Here is a 21,558-nt window from a genome sequence, read left to right on the forward strand (position 1 = left end):
ACAGAACATACAGTGGTGTCAAATGCATTATTGTTACAGTGTAGATGCACCCATTAAGAGGTAATTTACTGGTCAATGTTCATATTTTAACTAATAATTTTAAGAGAGGGGGAGGAGAAAAAAGAACTGCATACTGTAGATAGCAATAGCAAATACATTTCTATACAGCTTAACAGTGCACTTAAGCATTCCCTAAGCGGTTTACAAAGTGTAAGCTAATTGCCCCCAACAATCTGGGTATTCATTTTAGCGACCTCTTGGGAAGGATGCAAGCCTGAGTGAAGCCTGAGCCCTTTTTCTGGAAATGAACAGCAATCTTATGGTCTGTGAGTACCACTGTACCACCAGATAGTATCTTCACAACCATGGCTTTTTTTGCACATGTAATGCACTCATTATTGAGATGGTTCAGGGTGCTGGTTGAGATCTGAAGCAGACATATTGCCTGGAGAATGTGTTTACTGTCAAATGTGTTGAGCCAATTTTAATCATCCTGACTGATGCTTCTAAAATGCAGGGCTATTCCAAGGATTGTAGTAGGAAATGGTTCTCTCCTGCCCCTGTTAAGTCAAGCTCCCAGTATCCAAAGTAGCTCAGGACTTTTTCCATACGGGGACCTATGTGCTTCCATCCCAAAAATGCTTAAAGTGTTGGCATCCTGGAAAAGCAAGAAAATTTGCTAATGCTTATCACATACAGAGCACAACAAGGGATTAAAAGCACATTACTTAGGCAAGAAAGTGAGTCAAAAGGAAATTTGGGTTTCAGACAGATGAGGGCAAAGCCCATTGCTAGCCTGGAAATAACTTTTTTTGCTCATGCTCCAAACTGTCATTTCCACAAGTGCATACACATGCATGCTCCAGAGAGAGAAGGGAAACGGGGAGGAAAAGCCTCTTTGCCCCAGATGCTGTTTCAGAAGAAGGCAGGCTGAGTTTTCCCTTTGCAAACTCCCATAAAACCACACACTAGAGAGAAATAGGATGGAGCTGGTCCATAAACCTGCTTGATTTCAGCGAGGGCTGAAACTCCCAGATGCCCTCCTTTTGCAGGATATATCTTCCATTTCTCCCTCCTGTACAGGAGGAATTCCAAAATGTCCTCTCTTGCCTTCTGCCACCAGCTGTTCCCTTAGAGGCTGCTAAGAGGCAGAGACCAGCCGCATGAGGGAAAGAGAGGTGTGTGTGTCTCTGTCTGTCTGTATTTCTTCAAGAACAAGGTTGTCTCCCTCTCCTTGGCACAGCAAGGAACCATGGGAAATCTGGGAACAGGGAGAATCAGGGGCATGGTTTTCAGACTGCTGCAATTATGTGAAGAAAACAAATTCGTGAATGAACTGGAAATGAAAACAAGGTATTTTTTTTTTGCGAAAACGCTTATTCCCTGATTCACCTCACTTTCTGTCTGGATTCTAACCAGTTTGTGCACAGCGTCATCTGAAAAGCAATTGCAAAATTGTCCCTAATTCCCTGGATAACCCTGCATTGTGACCAGTTTAACCTTCCAATTTTCCCCATGTGAAAAGGTCCTAAGTGTTTTTGGAGTATTAAGCACAAACCCCCTCAGGTAAGTGTCCCCATCTCTGACAATAAAAATGCTCTCTGCACTAGTCACCTAATACTGCTTTGTGGTAGGGCTGGGCCTGCAGGACTGCAGAATTTGCTCAGTTTAAGAGATATAAGTGTTTTCCAGGTTGTATTTTGGAGGGCATGGGGAGTGCTTTTAATTAAAAGATAGTCAAACGGATAGATTTCCAAGAAAATCAGGGATTTTCCCTTTGCTCCCAAGACTTTTTGTAATGCAGACCTACAGGGAATGTAGGTTGGATATGTTCTCCGATAGTGATTTTTTTCAGTACTAATTCAGATGGGACTCAGGGTTTTCATAACAGTTTTCAGCTGCTAATTGTGATTCATCTTTGTATTCAGTCTCAACAGTACAATTGCAACTGTTCGTGTCCTCAAAACCCACTGTAAATGTTAAATACAAGGACACAATGCCATGAAGATACAATGGGTCCTTGGTATCTGCTGGAATTTGGTTCTAAAACTTCCCCGGGATACCAACATTTCTGGACACTCTAGTCCCATTAAATACAATGGCATAGTAAAATAACATCTCTTATATCAAATGGCAAAATCAAGGTTTGCTTTTTGGAATTTATAATTTAAAAAAAATATTTTCAAGCTGTGGATGTTTCATAAAGAATCTGTGGATACAAAGGGCCAACTGTATAAATGTCTTTCTTGAAAGAAGTGGGCGTTTGGTTTTCATCATGGTAGGACCATGGTTCTTTGCTGTGAAAGGTTCAGAACCATTGTTTTGGTGACATGTTTGGGCCACACAGAGAACAAATGATGAGGCTCCATATTGCCCTGCATGAACCAGCTACATGTATGCTCCAGAATCCCTTGTAGCAGGCAAGTAAACATGTTTAGCAAACAGGTGAGTGTGAAAAGGGTTCCTTGAAAATCTGAAGAATATCTTTTTGCAATTTTTTTTACTATTATACCATTGATTATAATTGGTAGTGTATGAAATAGAAATCATAGTTTAGGTAATATAGTCATTTGAACTGCAGCTATTTGACCTAACAGTGATAGTTAAAGATGACTCCGATTCTTCAAGTTATTTTTTAATGTTGGCCCAAACGTTATCATAATTATTTTTTAATAATTATTTTTTTCTTCTGGTAATGTTTATGCCCAAGTATTTAACTTTCTTACTAATCACATATCCAGACTTCTTACTTAATTCTGCTTCTTCCTCTTTTTTCATATTTTTGGTTAATATAAATGTCTTGTCTTTATTTATCCTGAGTCTAGAAATCTTACCATAATTATCCAATCTCATAATTCTTCTTTACTATCCAATGGATCTTCCAGCAATATCACTAAATCATCAGCAAAGGCACACAGTTTATACTCCCGTCTTTTTGTTTTTACTCCTTAAATTCTTGAATTATCTCTTAACTTTCTGTTGAATATTTCAATGTTTATCAAAAAATAGAAGAGGGGCAAAGGGCAACCTTTTAAAACATTAAATGATTTTGTTCTTTCTTCATTTATGATTAGTTGAGCCTTCAGATCTGTATACATTCTTATCTATCTCTCATGGATTTCCCCTGCTCTACATGCAAACTAATCAGAAATATAAACAAAACAAACACGCTTCATTTATATACCGCTTCATACCGTCTAAGCAGTGTCTAAACGGTTTACAACTGTAAGCTAATTGCCCCCAACAATCTGGGTACTCATTTTAGCGACCTCGGAAGGATGCAAGCCTTAGTTGCGCTTGAGCCCTTTCACTGGTATTGAACTCGCAACCTTATGGTTTTGAGTGAGTGGCTGCAGTACAGGCATTTAACCAGGGCACCTGTGCTACCAGGGCACCTACAAATATAAGAACTATATATAAGAACTACAAATATAAGAACAAATACGTATGGATGGCCATCTGTCAGGGATGCTTTGATTGAGAGTTCCTGCATAGCAGGGGGTTGGACTGGATGGCCCTTGAGGTATCTTCCAACTCTATGATTTTATATTTCTATGATTCTATATAAGAAATATAAGAACTTCTGGGGGATATTAACTAATGCTAGATTTAAACATAGCAAAGCATAGATCATGGGAATGAGATTCAGTATGGTCTCCTGGTCTGTTGGAATGCATTCCCAGCCTGTATGACCAATGAGTTCTGTGGTCCAAAAAAATAACTCTTCCAAACTCTCAGTGAACACACAAAGCCGGGGGAAGAAACCATTAATTTAAAATCAACAAAACTTTTTGCAAGTTCATCCCCATAATAAACTCATAATTAGCTGTAGTTATTTTCACTATGTTATTTCTGAGCTTAGACAATTTGAATTTAAATTGTGTGCAGGCAGATGTTAAACAGAAAGGGGATGCCAAACCCTTTTATCATTTCAATGCCTCTTGCAGATTCCCAGAACAGAGTTGTTGTTTTGGAAAAAAAACATTTTTTCTAGTCAGCCTACAATATCTATGGTTCTTCTGTGTGCTCACAGAACTCATTGGAATGTGCACAATGATTTTCCAGAGAATGTCTTAATATATTTAGCTTGTTCTCTGTACAATACTGTATTACAGTTGGCCAGGCAAGAGCAAACAGTAGAATTTACATGTTGGTTTCTCAGTTCAGTACTTTTACAGCAAATGCCATCATAACAGCATAAATCTGCCAACATTTCAGAAGTATCCAGCAACCCCTAACTACAACCAACTTAAGTCAATGTACTTGGACTCCAGCCAGTTTTATTCCTATTCAACGTGGTGCTATTTTCAAATGCGATCTGTGCCAGTGCTGTAAGACTTACTGTCCCAGCAAAGAGCCTGGAATGAAAACACATTGCAACAGGCATATTACCTTAAGCAGAGTGAGGCCGGCATTTTCAGCAGCAGATGTTTTGGTATCACGAGTAGGCAACAAATTGTTAGACATCAATTTATTGTTGTTATATTTACCTATATTTTACTGATGGGGAAATAGGAAGAGCTGTTTGTGCACATTTCTGCCAAATTAATTTTTTTGCTCCTGGAAACTATGATCTTGCCACACTATGCCATTATGCCAGGTTATTCCTTTCAAAATCTACTTCAGCTGTACACCACATCTGTGCAGTAAAAGCATGAATTTCACCATTTTTAAAATCTGCACTAATGCTGTTATCATCAGTCCATTTACCAAGCCTTGTGCTTTGTGACAGATTTGCCTCAATTTAAAAACAAACCACATAGTTATAATCATTGTAATTATGGCATGGTGTTATTACTGCCTACCCATCACTGCCCAGATCTTGCATCACAAGAAGTGACAAAGGAAGAGAAATGGACCACGCCGCCATTTTTTATATTTTTCTCCTGTGAAAAACAAAAGTATTTACTAGACTATTCTGTTGTTTTGGGTTGTCCTGTTCAAACATTACAACACTCATACTGATGAAGCTGTAATAATGCTATTACAGTACCAATACACTATTACACAGTGCTATTACACTATATATATTAAAAAACATTAAACCAATAATTAGAAATACATATTTTAAAAAGTATGGTGATAACACTGAAGTGCCTGGCACCACAGGAAAACAGTGGAGACATCTTCGGAAAACACATCCATGCAATAAAGTTCTTGCTCTAGACTATAACTATCTTTTATATTAAAAATTAGGACTTAAAAGGGGTTTCAAGAGTGTAAAGCATTGAAAACACAGCTGTTCTTTTGGATAGTTTTGTCCTTCTGACCCAAGCATCAGAAGTAGTCTGAGACTACTGCCGCACTGAAGAATGAATGCAGTTTGACAGTGCTTTAACTGCCATGGCCCCATCATACTGAATCCTGGAATTTGTAGTTTGATGTGGCACAAGAGCATTTTGACAGACAAGGCTGAGGCCTGTTACAGACTGCCAAAATAAAGCTGCTTCGGGTCTCTTTGGAGGTATGCTGTTTAAATGATGCATGCATCCTAAGAATCCGGAAGCTGCATCAAAGCTGCACTCCAGTGCTTAGGAATGGAGTGTGGATTTGGCGTGACCTCCGGACTCATAGGACCCATGCATCATTTAAATAGCATATCTCCAAAGAGACCCGAAGCAGCTTTATTTTGGCAGTCTGTAACAGGTCTATATATCTCATAAAACTACAAATCCCAGAATTCCATATCATTGAGCCATGGCAGTTAAAGAGGTGTCAGGCCACATTAATTCTGCAGTGTAGATGCGGCCTAAGGCTTCTCTGCCTAAGATTTCATTGGGAGCCCCCAAGGGAGAGATAACCAGATTACACCCTGTAATCCATCATTCAACTAAGTAGAATTGGCAGAGAAGAGAAAATTCTACAAGTTGTGGTTTCTCCTGTCACAGAATGGAGTGAAAGGGAAAACTTACTGGCCCTTTTAGGGTATGAAGTTCACTGAACTAAACAGGCATCTTGCCTCCTAATAAAAGATGGATGAGAATAGCAGCTGGTGGTTGTCCATGTCAATGTGTTGATAAATTCATTCTGTTAACCCAGAAGGAATTGTCTGACTTTTATGGAAGCTTTCCAAGGTGTTGGGCCTATTTTATGGATAAGGTTCAGCAGCACTGTGAATCACCCCTTAAAACCTGGCCTAAAAGCTGTTATAGATGGACTTCCCCACCAACATGGAAGCTACCAGCCAACACTGACTGTGAAAAAAAAATACAAGCATAGGCATTTGAACCTCCAGTTATCTTTTTTTTTGCGGCAAATCATGAACTTGCTCATATTATTTCTCTTTTCGGGGATGGAAAACTTAAACATCTTACTCATTAAAAATGATGGCAGTGAACCTTATAAGGTCTTTTGGAAAAGACTAGAAAACATGGATCTTCCAAGATAAACCAAACTCTTTAAAAAAATTAGTTTTTTAAAAACTTATTTGATTATACGAATTAAGGCTTCCAGGGCATGTTCTTTCTAATTTAAAAGAGTTTATACTTGCCAGGTCCTTGGAGAAAGGGGACAAGGAGACAACGTCAGTCAAAACGAGGGGGGAAATGTCCAAATTAAAAGCAGAGGTCTGTGCTAGACCACCAGCTTGGCTCTGAAAGCAAATTTTTGTTTAAATTAGTGATTGGGAATTTTGTCCTAAATTGTTATAAACTTGGCTCTCGAGAGCTTGCATATTTTTCCTGCTGCTCTCCCAAAGAACTCTATCCTCTCATTTATCAAGGGGCTTATTAATAGGGGTTACTATGCACTTGCAATTCCACTGACTCCTAAGAGGACTTCAGCACCCCCTTCTCTGAATGTGGCTTAACAAAAGCAGTTAGAAGAAGCTTTAATTAAATGTCTGGTTTCAATGGGATTAACTGCCTGATTAATCCTGCCTCTGTCTGCCTGTCAATCATGCCTGTCATCATAATTGCCAGCTATATCACCCCGACTATGTGAAAACTCAATCTGGCAGCACTTTATTGAAATGTGTAGTTTTACATTTATTTATTTTCTATTTGTCTGAAAGAACCGTAATTTTCTAGCCTCTGCTGCTTGTTACGGCAACCTGGTTGTCACAAAGGAGACATGATTTGGCTCCATGTTATTTCACTCTGTGTGCTCTCTGACCTTCCTTAGCCACAAGTCCTTCTGTGTTCATTGGGACTTGCTCCCTTCCAAGTAAATTTATGCAAAAGATATCTACTGACCCGCTCAGGATGCTCATAGCGTGAACAGTTTTGCAAATGGGATTTTTAAAATTTTGTTCAAAATGCTGTCGCTGTGGCAGACTGAACAACAAAACAACAAAGACTTCAGGGTACTGCATTTCAAAGTATTGTTTTTGCTGTTAAACTGCAATCAAGTTGCCTTCGACTTATGGCAACCTTATGAATGAAAGACCTCCAAGTCCCCTGATAATCAACAGCTCTGTTCAGGTCTTGGAGAGTCTGGACAGTGGCTTCCTTAATTGAGTGTATCCATCTGGAATGCTTCCTTTTTCTTCCTCTTTTATTAGGTTGTTGTTGTTGTTGTTAGCTGCCCTCAAGTCGACTTCAACTCATGGAAACCTTGTGAATGACTGAGATACCTCCAAGCCTCCCTGTCCTCCACTGCTCTGCTCATTTCCAGCACTCATGCCTGTGTCCTCCCTAATTGAGTCTAGCCATCTGGTGTGTGGTCTACCTCTCCTTCTTCTACTCTTTACTTTTCCCTGCATTGTTGTCTTTTCCAATGACTTCTCATGATGTGACCAAGGTATGACAGCCTCCATTTAATCATCTTGGCTTCTAGGGGTATTTCAGACCTGATTCACTCAAGGACCCATTTGTTTGTCTTTCTGGCTGTCCATGGTATTCTCAGCACTCTTCTCCAGCACCACATCTCAAATGAATTGATTTTCTTTTTATCTCCTTTTTTCATCAACAGCCCTGTTCAGGTCTTGGAAAGTCTGGGAATACTGTGGCTTGGGTGATTCTAACCTTGGTGCTCAGTTGTATATCTTTATGCTTTAGGATCTTCTCTAGCTCTTTCACGGCTGCCCTTCCCATTCCTAGTCTTAAGATAAGAAGATCTCTTGACTACAGTCTCCATTCGGGGCAATGTTTGATCCCAGGTATAAGAAATCTTTGACTATTTCAATTTCCTGATTGTCTAATTCAAATTTATGTAGGTCCTCTGTGGCCATTAATTTTGTTTTCTTTATGTTCAGCTGCAGGCCTGCCTTTGCACTTTCTTCCTTGACCTTCATTAGTAATTGTTCCAAGTCACTGATGCTTTCTGCTATTAATATTGTCCACATACCTTATGTTTATGTTCCTTCCTCATAGCTTCTCTCTAGAATATATTTCTAGAATGAATACATTTCTTTTACTAGTTAACAGGCATTATTGCCTTCTCTAGTGAGTCCTGTTGTCTCATGATATGGCCAAAGTATGACAGTCTCAGTTTAGTCATCTTGGCTTCTAGGGACTGGTTTGGATTGATTTGCCCTGGGACCCATTTATTTGTCTTTTTAGCAGTCTATGATATCTGTAAAATGCTTCTTCAACACCACATTTCAAATTAGTTGATTTTCTTCTTAGCAGTTTTCTTCACTGTCCAGCTTTAACAACCAAATACTGTATAAAAGTAGACTTTATTCTGTATCAAATATTGTGTTCAAAACAGCATAAATATACCATAAAAGCATATGTCCCAATTCTACATATGGCAGCAATAAACTGTGCAACACTCCACTCCGGTAGTCTTTTTCAACCCCATGTAAGATATGTTTGAATCCTTGGAGGAAGAAACTCCTCTTGAATAATTGGTTTTGACTCTGATTTGCAGAGCTAACACGGTTTTTAACACAACTTTAGATAGAATACACTTTGTATATTGTGTTGTCATATCTGGACAACATGTTTTATTGACACCTTATGAACAGTTTTGGATATAACATCCAGTACTTGGAGTTGCTGCTGTCAAATGTGCATAATTTGGAAATGTACATATATTTACACTGCTTCAAAAATAATTTTAGTGTGTTCAAGGAGCCCTGTGATACTATAATCTTTAAAATATATTCTGGAGTCTTTTTATGTTCCTTTTTTGTACTCTGAATAATATATTTAGGAGTCCTTATCTTGGATGCTGTAATTATTTAAGACTGTCCAGTATAGCCAGTGCCAAGCCATGAAGGAGGCTTGCCAGGGTTTCTTTTTCTGTCATAGGCAGATGTCTTTCAAATTTAGTTACACATCCCAAACTTCTCTGCTCCTCAAAAACCTCTTATCTTTTTAACAGTCTGGTTACCTTCCCTAGTTGAACATTTCAAAATCACTGGGGTTCCCAGGTTGCAATGCACTGATCCAGACCGCTTTGGCCTTTCTCCTTATATTAGCTCCGGGGAACTGGACGTTGGGTTGCTGTCTGGAGAGGTATTGCATTGGGGCTTACACCTGAATAGACATGCCCAGCCATGAGCTCTCCCATATTTTATTTATTTCAAGAATTTATATCCTACCCTTCTCCCACAATAGGATCCCATAGGGAATTAGGGTTTCCATAAGTCAGAAATTACTTGAAGGCACACAATGGCAATAATAAATTCAGCACCCTGGATAGCTCCTTTAAAGTTGGGCCTAACATCCAGGGCACACTCGCCTCCTCAAAGGCATCCAGCTGCCATTGGATGGTGGAGGGAGGCATAGTAAAACCAGTTCAATCTACCCAAGAGCCTGGCCGAGTTTTTTTCCCAGGGTGTGCAGCATCTACACTCAGAACCCTATGGTGTTAAACTGAGCTTACTACCATGGAAGCGTGCAAAAGATTACAGCCTTCTATATTGCTTGACCTACATGGCGCATGCTTAGTTGGTTTCATTGAGACTTACTGTGTCCTAGGCCTGGTTATTATTTAGCACTGTGCTGTCAGGCACCCTGTTTTCAAGGGTATGAAGCATTTCAAGCTCTGCAGAGCCTTAGGGTCAATTTAGACCAGCAAGGGTCAATCTCAGGGTTCCTGCAGGCATGCACCAAGTCCCTTCTCTCCTGAACCCCTTTTCCCTGCGTTCCTCAAAACATACCTAGAAAGCGGGCTCAGGGTTTCCGGTTTGGAGTGCACAATCTCTGTTTAGAAAGGAAATGTTTTGTTTGTCAATATGCATGGATGGATGGGGTTTCCTTCTTGGGGTGTTTCTGTGTGTTCCCACAATCCAGCATAGCATATACTGTAGTTCTATATGTGGAGTTACCATGATGCTGAGCCTTTTGCCACCATCCTGGATCTACTGTAATGCTGCTGAATCTTTCCTGCTCCTGGCCAATCTCTGCCTGGCAGGTAGTGGGAGGAATTACAATGTCTGGCTATGTACCCAGAGTCAGATGCAAAGCGAATACATCATTGTGAAGTCGAAGGCTTTCGTGGCCGGCATCCAATCTCTGAAGATGCCAACCACAGATGCTGGTGAAATGTCAGTAATAACATGGAACATGCCCATAGAGCCTGAAAGACCCAGAGAAAACTAAGACTACATCATTGCTGAGTCCCATTGGGTTCCTCAAGAAGCTGCAGTGACTGAGGCAATCTCTTCCCATCCGGCTGTGGCGACATAGGAGGTTATCACATGGAGTCTATTGGAAGGTTAATAATGCAGTGTGATCCCAGGTGCTGTCATGGGGGGGGGGGTTACATTTTTTACATGAGAGGTTATCACACATGATGCTAAATCAATTCGAACCCAATCCAAGGTCAACCAAGAGATGGGTAAATTCGGGGAAACAGAGAATGTACACATCCTGCTCCACTCCAAAGTTGTGTTCAGTTTGAATTTGCCAGGTATGGAACGCACGTCTCGGTTGTCCTTGGATTGCCTTCAAATCAGACTACAATTCCCTTTGCTGGCTGCAGTTTTCTCTCCTGTGCTCTGGGAGCAAAGGAGCTGGGAAACTGAAGGTTGTCTTCAAGTTGTTTCCAACCAAAAGCGACCCTGACACAGGGTTTTCTTGGCAGGTTGATTCAGACGGGGTTTGCCATTGCCATTTTCCAAGGAGGCTGAGAGAGTGTGGCTTGCATCTGGGCCCCCAGTGGGAGTCCATCCCTGCCTTCTAGAGCCAGAGCCCAATGCTCAAACCAAGTAGAAGGTTACTTTGGATTGGTTTTGAAGTGGTGAATTGCCTAAATGAGGTGAAGTAAAGGGTAATGATTGAACAAAGGACACGAAACAAGGCAAACAAATGGACAGTGTGTGTGTGATGTGTGTTGCCTCCTCTCTTTGGGCTTCCGAGAGAGGAGGCGCCTCCCAAACAAAAAAGTCTCAGGCAGAGAGGGAGGGAGGGAGGGAGGGAGGGCGCTGGCTTTTGGAGACCCCAAAAGAGGGAAGGAGAGGCCGAGCTTCACCGCCAGAGGGAAGGCCAGGAGGCAGAGAGGAGGAGGAGGAGGAGAAGGGGAAGAAGGAGTCCAAAGGGAAGCCCCAAAGAGGAGGAGGAGGAGGAGGAGGAGAAGGAGGAGGAGGAAGGGCTTGGAAGCTCTCGCCCGGAGGCCAGCTGCCTGCCACTCCCCGCCGCTCAGCTCCGAAGAAGGCAGCGGCAGCAGCAGCAGCAGCAGCGCCTCCCTCGCTCGCCTCAGCCCCAAGGAAGCCCTCTCCGCCGGCGCCCTCGCCCTCCGCTCCTGCTTCCTCCTCCTCAGCTCCTTCTTCCTCCTCTTAACTTCTTCCTCCCCTCCTTCTCCTTCCTCCTCCTCCTCCTCTCTTTTTCCTCCTCCTTCCTCCTCCTGTTTTCTTCTTCCTTCTTCTTCCTCCTCCTCCTCTTACCTTCATTCCCTCGTTCTTCCTCCTTCTCTTCCTTCTCCTCTTCTTTTTCCTCCTCCTTCCCGCCTTCCTCCTCTTCCCTTCCTCCTCCTTCTTTTCTTCTTCCTCCTTCTCTTCCTTCTACTCTTCTTTTTCTTCCTCCTTCCCCCTTCTTTTCTTCTTCTTCCTCCTCTTATCCTCTTCCTCCTTTTTTCCTCCTCCTCCTCTTCCTCCCCTCCTCCTCCTTTCTCCCTCCTCCTCCTCTTCTCCTTTTCCTCCTCCTCCTCCTTCCCCTCCTCTTCTCTCCTTTTCTCTTTCTCCTCTTCTCCTTCCCCCCCCCCCTCCTCCTCCTCCTCTCCTTTGGCTTCCAAGCTGCTGAAGGGGGTCTCTCCCTTTCTGAGGAGAGCAGAAAGAGGGGGGAGAAAGATGGAGACGGGAGTCCGAGGAACCCTCTCCAGCCCCTAGAGACAGGGAGAGAGACCCCTCCTGGCTTTCCCTGGGCGCCTTCCTGGCAAAGGCATGGCTCTGCCGCCCAAAGGCTGCTCGGAGGCTGCGGGGCTCGGATGGAGGAGGAGGAGGAGGACGGGAGCATGAAGAAAGAGGCGGGATGGGCGCCAACAATGGCAAGCGCTACGGCGGCAGCAGCAGCGAAGGTGAGCCCAGGGGGCTGCAAGCCTTGCCCTGTCTGCAGCCTGGAGAGGAGAGAGTGAAGAGGAGATAAGAGCAGGGAGCAAGCTTCTGTCCTGCTGCTCCAGAGAATTGGATCCAACCTGCAGGGAAAGGGATTCCCCGCCTCAACCTTGTTAGGAGGAGCTTCCCTTGGGACAGTGCACTAGGAGGCCTCAGGGTCCAGTGGGCTCTCCTCCTTTGGAGGTTTGGAACCAGAGGCTGGGTGGCCCTCAGTTGAGGGGGCTTTGATTCTGAGTTCCTGCATGGCAGAATGGGGCTGGCCTGGATGGCCCTTGAGGGCTCTTCCAACTCTAGAGTTCCAGCCATGGTTGGCTGTTCCCTCTCTCTCTGAGTGTCTCTCTGTGTGTGTCTCCCTTATCCCTGTCAAGGCATCCTGACCCACAGGAATCATAGAGAGTTGGAAGAGAGACCGCAAGGGCCATCCAGTCCAACCCCTTCTGCCATGCAGGAACTCTCAGTCAAAGCATACCAACAGATGGCCATCCAGCCTCTGTTTAAAGACCTCCAAAGAAGGAGACTCCACCACTCTTTAAGGGAGTTTGTTCCACTGTTGAACAGCCCTTACTGTCAGGAAGTTTCTCCTAATGTTGAGGTGGAATCTCTTTTCCTGGAGCTTGCATCCATTGCTTCGGGTCCTGTTCTCTGGAGCAGCAGAAAGCAAGCTTGCTCCCTCCTCAATAGGACACCCCTTCAAGTATTTAAACAGGGCTATCATAGCACCTCTTAACCTTCTCTTCTCCAGGCTAAACATCCCAGCTCCATAAGTCGTAATGCATGCTTACTGGGTTATTCCTACCTGAGTGACCAGATGTGTCCTCGCCGCCAAGGAGGAGAAGTCACTGCAAGATGTAGGACATTGAAGAAAAACGGAGGGCAGGACCAAAGAAAAGCTACAAATACTCTTTGTCGGGTTGGGGAATTCCTCCTGGACAGAAGGTGGAAATGGAGGACATGTCCTAGAAAAGGAGGATGGCCAGTCACCCTGTTCCTCCCGCCTTGAAAGTCACTGGACCAGAGAGCCTCCTTTTCCAGGACATGGCCTACCTTTCAACCTTCTGTCCAGGAGAGATTTCCAAATGTCCTCCATTTGGAGCTTGGTGAAGTAGCATGCGTTTCCACAAGTGTTAGTAGCTGTTCTATTACTGTATATATTTATGTTCTTTTATAAATGTTTATATTTATATTTATATCCAATGTTTGGAGCAGTGTGAGACCACTTTAATTGCCATGCCTGCATCCTATGGAGTTATGGGATTGCAGCTTGGGACTTCCCTGAATGAAAGTTCTCAAGATAGTCTGAGAACAGATGGATTCTCAAGGTAATCTTAGAAGAGATGGACTCCCTCAAAAAGGGAAAGACAGAATACAAATAAATAAATAAATAAATAATAATTAAATTATCTTTCAAGGTATCTAAGGAATTGTATTTTTAGATCATTTTCAACAGGTTTTGGAAACCTGTCACCTCCAGACCCTGTTGAACCACAACTTTCATCATCATTCCCTTCCCCTGCCTTTTCTGTTGGCTAGGCTGATGGGAGTTGCAGTCCAATAAGATGTGATGACTAGATGTTTCCCAGCTTGATTGACAACCAGACCCTCTGTATATTTACTTGATGACTGAGTCTGGCAGAGCTTGGTGGAACGTCTGTTTCAGTCAGAAGGCATGAGCCTGGAGCTCATAGTTGCAAAATTCTTTCCAGTCGCTGCGTTTCTTGCCAAGGCTGTTGCTGGTTCTCACTTGATTAACTGAGGCTGAGATGGTGTCTTGCCCATGGCTATCCAGTAGGTTTGTGGCAGAAGTGGTATTTAAAACTAAGGTTTCCCAAACCCATGACCAATTAGTGTACATTGTATACTCTTCCTGTTCATGGTCCTCTGCAGAGGAGTTTAATTGCTGACAGAGATCTGCTTTATGAAAATTAAAATAATGGGTAGCACTCACTGAAGATTCTTGTTCCTGAAAGAGTGCTGATGACAATGACGGTGAATGGGGGAGACTGGGCTACCCATGTGTGCGCTTGGACGTACATGCCAGTGCAGGGTGATAATGTTATCCATGCCTGGAATGTGGGATATTTGGTGGGGCCAGGGAGGTCTGCATCATTTCTGGACAGTACCCACCCCAACCCAATAGCATCTCTGAGAATTGGACTTAAGAATTGCTGCTGAAATAATGGAAGCAATAATTTAGTCAGGATCTGAAATGCTTAGACTAGTTTTGGATTGCATCCTTACCTTTAAGCTTTGCTACCAGCAATTTGCACATAGCCAGTTCATGATCGTTTTGGCCAATCTGTGCTCGTGTAGCTTGTTTGGTCTCCACTCTCACATGAAAAGGCTGTACAGATTGTCTGGAAGGGGTGGCAAGACGCTGCCCCTTTTCACCCCAGATCAGGGCCACGGCAACCACACACTGTGGCCTCATTCTGGCCTTTGTAGGACGCAAAAAGAAGCTGCCCCAAGTAGGTACTTTTTGCACCCTAGAAGGGGTGCCATAGCCACGACAGTGTGGCATGATGATGCCCCTTTGGCGCTGCACTGTTTGGGCACTGTGCCAGAGGTGCGTCATCATGGCACATGTCATGTGGACCGGCATTTGCCAAAATGGCACCTTGGCATGTGCCAAAATGGCACCCTGGTAAGGGCATTGAGCATAAAGATACCCAGCCCTGATTCTGCCCACAGGCTGGCGCTTTTTGCTGGTCTGTACAAGGCCTAGGTTTATGGAATCCAGAGAAGCTACTTTTCCCCCTACAACTCTCCAAATCTCATAGACAGTAGAGTTTCTAAGAGTTGCAGTCCAAAAAAGTAACTTTTCCAAGCTCTGGAAAAAACTAAGGCTTGTTTAAGATCACAGAAGAATTACCAGGATTGTATTTGAAGTGGTCCAGATAATAATGGGTTGAAACATTAAGTCCTTTTGAACTGATATGTTGTATAAAAGATGAGACCATAGATGAACTGTAAGACAGTAATGGAATGTAATAGGACATTCCTGGGCAAACTCAAAAACACGTTTTAGCTTCACTTGTTCTAAGATCATTTCTGAAGCCAGGGCTGTGCCCTGGTTTAAATTATGTCTTGCTGTCTTTCGTGCGCTTTTGTAAAATAAACATGGAGGTTTCATACTCCTTCGAATGATATTAACACATCAGGCTGAAGAACCAGCTAAAATACACACAAACACATTGTTTCCCTTTTTGCTTTTGAGCAAGCATTCCTTTTAATCCTTTGTAGCTTATGTCTGCTTTTTCAAGAGTCCTGCCTTGTGCAGTGTGGTGTAGGACTGCTTCCTGGCTAAAAAGCAAGTTTTTCAACCCCAGGGACAAAGCAAGAGAGAAGCAGGGTTTAATGTGCTCCAGCTGTTCCGTATAAATGCTACCTCTGCAGTTTCGCTTTACTCAACACTTTTTTCTGAGCTTGGGTCTGTAGAACGAGCCGAGTCTTTTCTCATTGGAGTGTGTTGTTTGTCACAGAACTCTTGATAGGATGGGTCATTTCTCTCTTTACTGAAAAAAAACCTTGTATTAAGTGAAAGCTGTGTAAGTTGAGAGAAGAAGCATAGCTGCACAAACATGCTCTTTTTGTTTTTCAGTACTTCTTGGATGGAATAATAATAATAAATAATAATAAATAATTTATTTCTATCCCGCCCAATTGACGAATCCAGGCGGCTAACAACAGTGGAAGTACAATAAAAATACAATAAAAAAATCCCTTCCCAGTCCCCCAGTGATATAAAGCAGACAATAACAATAAGCAATATCAGTACAGTGACAATCAATAGGAAAACATAAGAACTTTACAGTCAAACAAGGTTCATAGAAAATCCTTTCCCCAACCTCAATTAAGAGGTGATATGATATAATATGATAGCCCTTGAAGGGATGCCATATGGAGGAGGGAGCTGACTTGTTTTCACTTGCTCCAGAGACTAGGACCCGGAACAAAGGATGCAAGCTACAAGAAAAGAGATTCCACCTCAACATTAGGAAGAACTTCCTGACAGTAAGGGCTGTCCGACAGTGGAACACACTCCCTTGGAGTGTAGTGGAATCTCCTTCCTTGGAGGTCTTTAAACAGAGGCTAGATGGCCATCTGTCAGGGATGATTTGATTTGGATTTCCTGCATGGCAGGGGGTTGGATTAGATGGTCCTTGCGGTCTCTTCCAATTCTATGATACTCTGATTCTATGAACCCCTCAGCACAAGTCCACATCAAAACAATATTAAGCAAATTAAATATAAACATAACATAATACCTGATAGAAAAAACATAAAAATAGCAATTACAATATCTCAAAAACCATACTCCATATAACACAATAAACATCAAAAACTACAACTGCTCACCATTAATAAAAAACAGTTATAACAGAACAAAGTTCTAAGGAGGCAAAAACAGTTTCCATGACCGCCTGCCAGGCCAATGCCCCAGGAGTTGTCACAGGTGCCTCCTCTCCTCCTCTTCTGGGCGAGTGACCGATGGAGTGGGGAGGGGAAGGTACAAGCGGAGGTTTTGCCCCCCCCCCCGACCCAAATTTTCTCACCTTTCTGCCCGCTTCAGTTCAGAAGAGTTGAGCTTCAACCTGAGCCTGTGTTTTCTCCTCTTGCTTGTAATCTCTCTCTGAAGCCAAGAGGGTATCCCTCATCCTTCCAGTAGGCTTGCCATCTTAGCTAAGGTTTGTTGTTGTTATGTGCCATCAACTCAACTCTGACTTACGCCAATCCTATCATAGAGTTTACTTGGCAAGATTTCTTCCTAGGAGGTTTGCCATAGTCTTCCTCTGAAGCTGAGAGAATATGACTCGCCATAGGTTGCTGAATAGGTCTCTTTGGCTGTGTGGGAATTTGAACTCAGGGCTCCTGCTGTCCTAGTCCATTACATCATGCAGGCTTCTGTGCAGGACTCTCAAAGTTGCTGTAGACTGTGGTGGTGTTCCCAAAGTTTCTCCCTAGTGCTCAAGGAAGCAGGCTTTCTGCAGAACTCCAGGAGTCTAGGTCCTGGAGAGTTCACCTTATTCTCCTACTTATCTTACCTTATTTATTTATTTTTAACAATTTCTCATGTTCTTTTTTGATCCTCAACTTCTAGGTGGCCTGAGCTGGTAGATATCACAACACGCCCTTGGGACTGTTTGCGGCTTCAGCCATTTTTTTAAAATGTAGAATTGGACACAATATGTGGAGAATGTGCAAAAGGAAAACTTATGTGCAGTTGGAGAAAAAGGGAGGAAAAAGGGTCTGGAGTGCATGAAGGGTGGGAATATTTTTTGATTGCTTTCATGGATTTAGAGGGCTTTCTATATGGCATCAGGGCAAAGATTACCCAAGTCTTTGTTTATAAGTCACTTACATGACAGTGTTTATCAGGCAATCTTTGTGAAAATGGGAGAAGCCCAGCTTTGGTCATTCTCTGACTTTACAATGTTATGTGAGCTATTTGGTTTCTCCTCTTAGTTAATGAATGAGGACAGATTCATAAAGGAATTGTTGCTGAATTGTAGAGAAGACACACTGATTTTGGTGGATAAAGTGCCAGTGACAACAGTGTGTAAACAAGGAGCAAAGCATGCTTTAAAAAAAAAAAATCCAAATAGCAGTCACAATGGTGGTGGTAGCCATCAGAAATGTGCAGAATTGATTCATGTTCACAGTTAAGCTGAGAACAAAGAATCCCTTCCTGCCTTGAGAGCAATTCCCCTTTGACCCTCCCATAAGCTATATCCCTCCACAGCAAAGCCACATTTTCTTCTGTAGTCCCTCTCAAAATGGTAGCAGGAAAGGATGTTGCATTTCTTCCTGTCTCCATTTTGAGAGAGACTGTATACGAAAAGGAAGACATTGGGGATAGCATGTGGGACCCATTGTTCTGGGTCCTGTTCTCTGGAGCAGCAGAAAGCAAGCTTGCTCCCTCCTCAATAGGACACCCCTTCAAGTATTTAAACAGGGCTATCATAGCACCTCTTAACCTTCTCTTCTCCAGGCTAAACATCCCAGCTCCATAAGTCGTAATGCATGCTTACTGGGTTATTCCTACCTGAGTGACCAGATGTGTCCTCGCCGCCAAGGAGGAGAAGTCACTGCAAGATGTAGGACATTAAAGAAAAACGGAGGGCAGGACCAAAGAAAAGCTACAAATACTCTTTGTCGGGTTGGGGAATTCCTCCTGGACAGAAGGTGGAAATGGAGGACATGTCCTAGAAAAGGAGGATGGCCAGTCACCCTGTTCCTCCCGCCTTGAAAGTCACTGGACCAGAGAGCCTCCTTTTCCAGGACATGGCCTACCTTTCAACCTTCTGTCCAGGAGAGATTTCCAAATGTCCTCCATTTGGAGCTTGGTGAAGCATGTGGGACTGGGGTGCATGGAGGGTGGGAATATTTATGATTGTTTGCATGGATTTGGAGGGCTTTTGTATGGTATCAGGGCAAAGATTACCCTAAAAATCATGCCTTTTTAAAAAAAGGGGGTTGGGAAGCTTTGGGGAACTGGCAGGCAGCTTCAGCAGCCACAAAGTTAGGGGCATAGGCTATGTGAGATCTGTGGGATGCATTACTAGGGCCTCCCATTCTCTCTATAGAGATGATAGATTTTTTTTCTTGCTACAAACTCCTGCTTCCATGGGAAGGTAGTAGGAGGACACTCTGTCCACTGCTTTTGAAAACAGGTCAGGATCATATTTAAGGGTGCTACGTCCATGTGTCATGGGAGGCTCTACTTCTTTTTCTGAGGCTCTTGCTTATTCTTCTAGGACATTTTGACACCTTTCCATTCTTTCCCTCATAGTTCATATGCAATTCTTTCCTTCTTTATCCCCTTCCTTTCCTGGATGAGACCAGCAGCAGTGTGTTTTAGACCAACTCCCTGCTGCAAGTGAGTGGGCCAACTTGAAAAATGAAGAATGCCCTTTGGTCTTTACACAGAATGAGGATCTCAAGAGAAGTGTCATTTCTTTTTCCCCTTCATTCTCCAGCAGCTTGAATGTCTGCCAGAGCATATGCTTCACCCCACACCTAAAGTATGTGCTAGGTTTTGTAAACAAAGGAAACAACAACATTTTGCCAGGATACTGCAATTCTTTTCATTTATTGCCAAATCAGCTTCACCTTCAAAATCACCCCCAAAGGTCAGAAATGCTATTTGGAATCCTGGTTTTGTTTGTCACTGGCATTAAATCACTGTATGTTATCTTAAAAACAGTGTTTCTTTTTGTCATGGCTTGTGCACCTTAAAAGAGAGACAGACGCTTCAGATGTAGTTGAGAATGATATGTAACTTCTTTACAGTAACATTGAACTAAATAAGTTTCTCTGCTAGCACACATATTATTCTAAAGGGCTTTAAGTCCAGTGTGTCACGTATACACCTATGAACAAGGATGTGATTTTTCACCAATTTTGTTCTGGAATGAAGCAATGAGTAATTTTAGCAATTCTCTTCCTACTGCAAGAAAGCCTTTGAATACTACAATTTTTAAGGCTATTTGCAGTTTGGGACCTTTTTTTGCACAGAAAACAGCCTTGTCTGTCCAGCATTTTCTGTAAAGATGTTTCCGGTGCAAAAAAATCCCACTTTCTGTGAGGGGAAAATGTGAATTTTGTGCAAAAAAAAAACTCTCAAACTACAAAGATTCACATCAGTTCAGGATTCTCTTTGTTAGGGTTCCCCAAAACTTTTCTGCCATCTTCTCGCAAATATGTTTGAAAATTGTTTCTATCCCTACCAGAGCAGTCCTACATTATGGCTCTTGAATGTATTGGAGGGTTGCTCAAGATGATAAATTTTTACGTTTCTCCTATGAAAAATCTAAAGCAGGGGTAGGAATTCTGTGGTCCTCCAGATGTTGCAGAACAGCGACTCCAAGAAGCCCTGACCAGCCTAGCCAATGGTGAGGAATGTTGGGAGTTGCAGTTGGACAATGTCTGGAGGGCCACACAGTTCTCATGTTTGATTTCGTCGAAGGGTGGGAAATAGATGCTGATATGAGATTGAACTGGGAGGGGATAAATAAAGGTATGTTTTGATATCCTTAGATAAAACTAACAATGTTGGCCTAAGGTATGAGTGGAATTTGGCATGACATTCTTTGTTCTGTTTTTTCTTCCTACACCTTTTCTCTCCCAAATAATTTATTTACCTGTATGTATGATCCTGTCTTTATGTTCAGAAGACAACATTAACTGAATTTTGACTATCATCTGTGACTCAAGCAACTAATGTTTATAGCACATCAGGGAAGCATTGTGTGAATACACCCTTCTGAATGTTCATGATGTTGGACTACAAAGTTAGAATGGTTTGTTCATATTTGTTGTTCTTCATTGTATAGACCCGGTATTACGATTTCACTTCACAAGAGTGAAGATCGTACCTTGAGGATCTCTACAGTATCTGCTTGTTTGTTTTCACAGCCTCAAGGGATGCATTTGAAAGGAAAACAATTACTCTTGGAACACAACTGCTCTGGCTCCAGATTTAACGGAGTTGGCCTCATGGCAAAGCTTGTGTTAGCTGAACATTTGTAAATCCCAGTGCAAAAACCTTTAATGTGTGTTCCTGAAGCCTGCAAAAAACAGGATTCTGCAGTCATCTACCAAGGAGAAATTGCCAATTGAAAAGTATCCAGAGCCTTTATTTCTGGCCAGGCATGTGCTGTGGTGGCACTGTTTGTTAAAAACCTATTAAATACAGTGAGAGGGGAAACTAATGGGAAAGAAGTTGTATGTGCATTCTCAAAGACAGTTTCGGTGTTCCAGCAGAACTTTTTATAAAAGAAAAGAAAGTGAGTGATTAAGCAAAGTTTCACATGATACATTTCTTCTAGATCCCTTGGCAATAAGTCATTACTTGTTACCAGGGATGCTACATAGAACCAGAAGTGTTCAGGGTATATTAACATGGGGGCAAGATGGTGTATGTACAGGTCTGGCTGCTACTGGTCAGCCCAAAGTACAGTATGTGTTTGATTTGGGTTGTGAGCATGAAAGAAGAAACCACTATACCGAATGCAGTTGAACCATTTGCTTCCTGAGCACAAGATACTTGCATTGCTGAGAGTGCCCAGATGCTTGACTGTAATATGTGGACATGACAGAATTTTGGTTTTGGCCAT

The 21,558-nt window shown here is 42.6% G+C and overlaps 1 protein-coding gene across 2 annotated transcripts in view; it reads left to right on the top strand.

Moving 5' to 3' along the window:
- Window positions 1–1,059: 1,059 nt before the first annotated feature.
- The window catches only part of FBXL7 (F-box and leucine rich repeat protein 7), a 230,700-nt gene continuing 210,201 nt past the window's right edge, over window positions 1,060–21,558 (top strand). The window contains exon 1 of one of the 2 annotated variants that reach the window (XM_042463375.1): window positions 1,060–1,178. Coding sequence is in view for 1 of the 2 variants with exons in the window: in XM_042463373.1 (XP_042319307.1) it covers window positions 12,360–12,405 (46 nt within the window). In the remaining variant the exon portion in view is untranslated. Of the gene's footprint in view, window positions 1,179–12,088; window positions 12,406–21,558 lie in introns of those variants that run through there. The other variant, XM_042463373.1, reaches the window with a different exon arrangement.

The sequence above is a fragment of the Sceloporus undulatus genome, chromosome 4 (assembly GCF_019175285.1).
Source record: "Sceloporus undulatus isolate JIND9_A2432 ecotype Alabama chromosome 4, SceUnd_v1.1, whole genome shotgun sequence".
In the NCBI taxonomy this organism is placed as follows: domain Eukaryota; kingdom Metazoa; phylum Chordata; class Lepidosauria; order Squamata; family Phrynosomatidae; genus Sceloporus; species Sceloporus undulatus.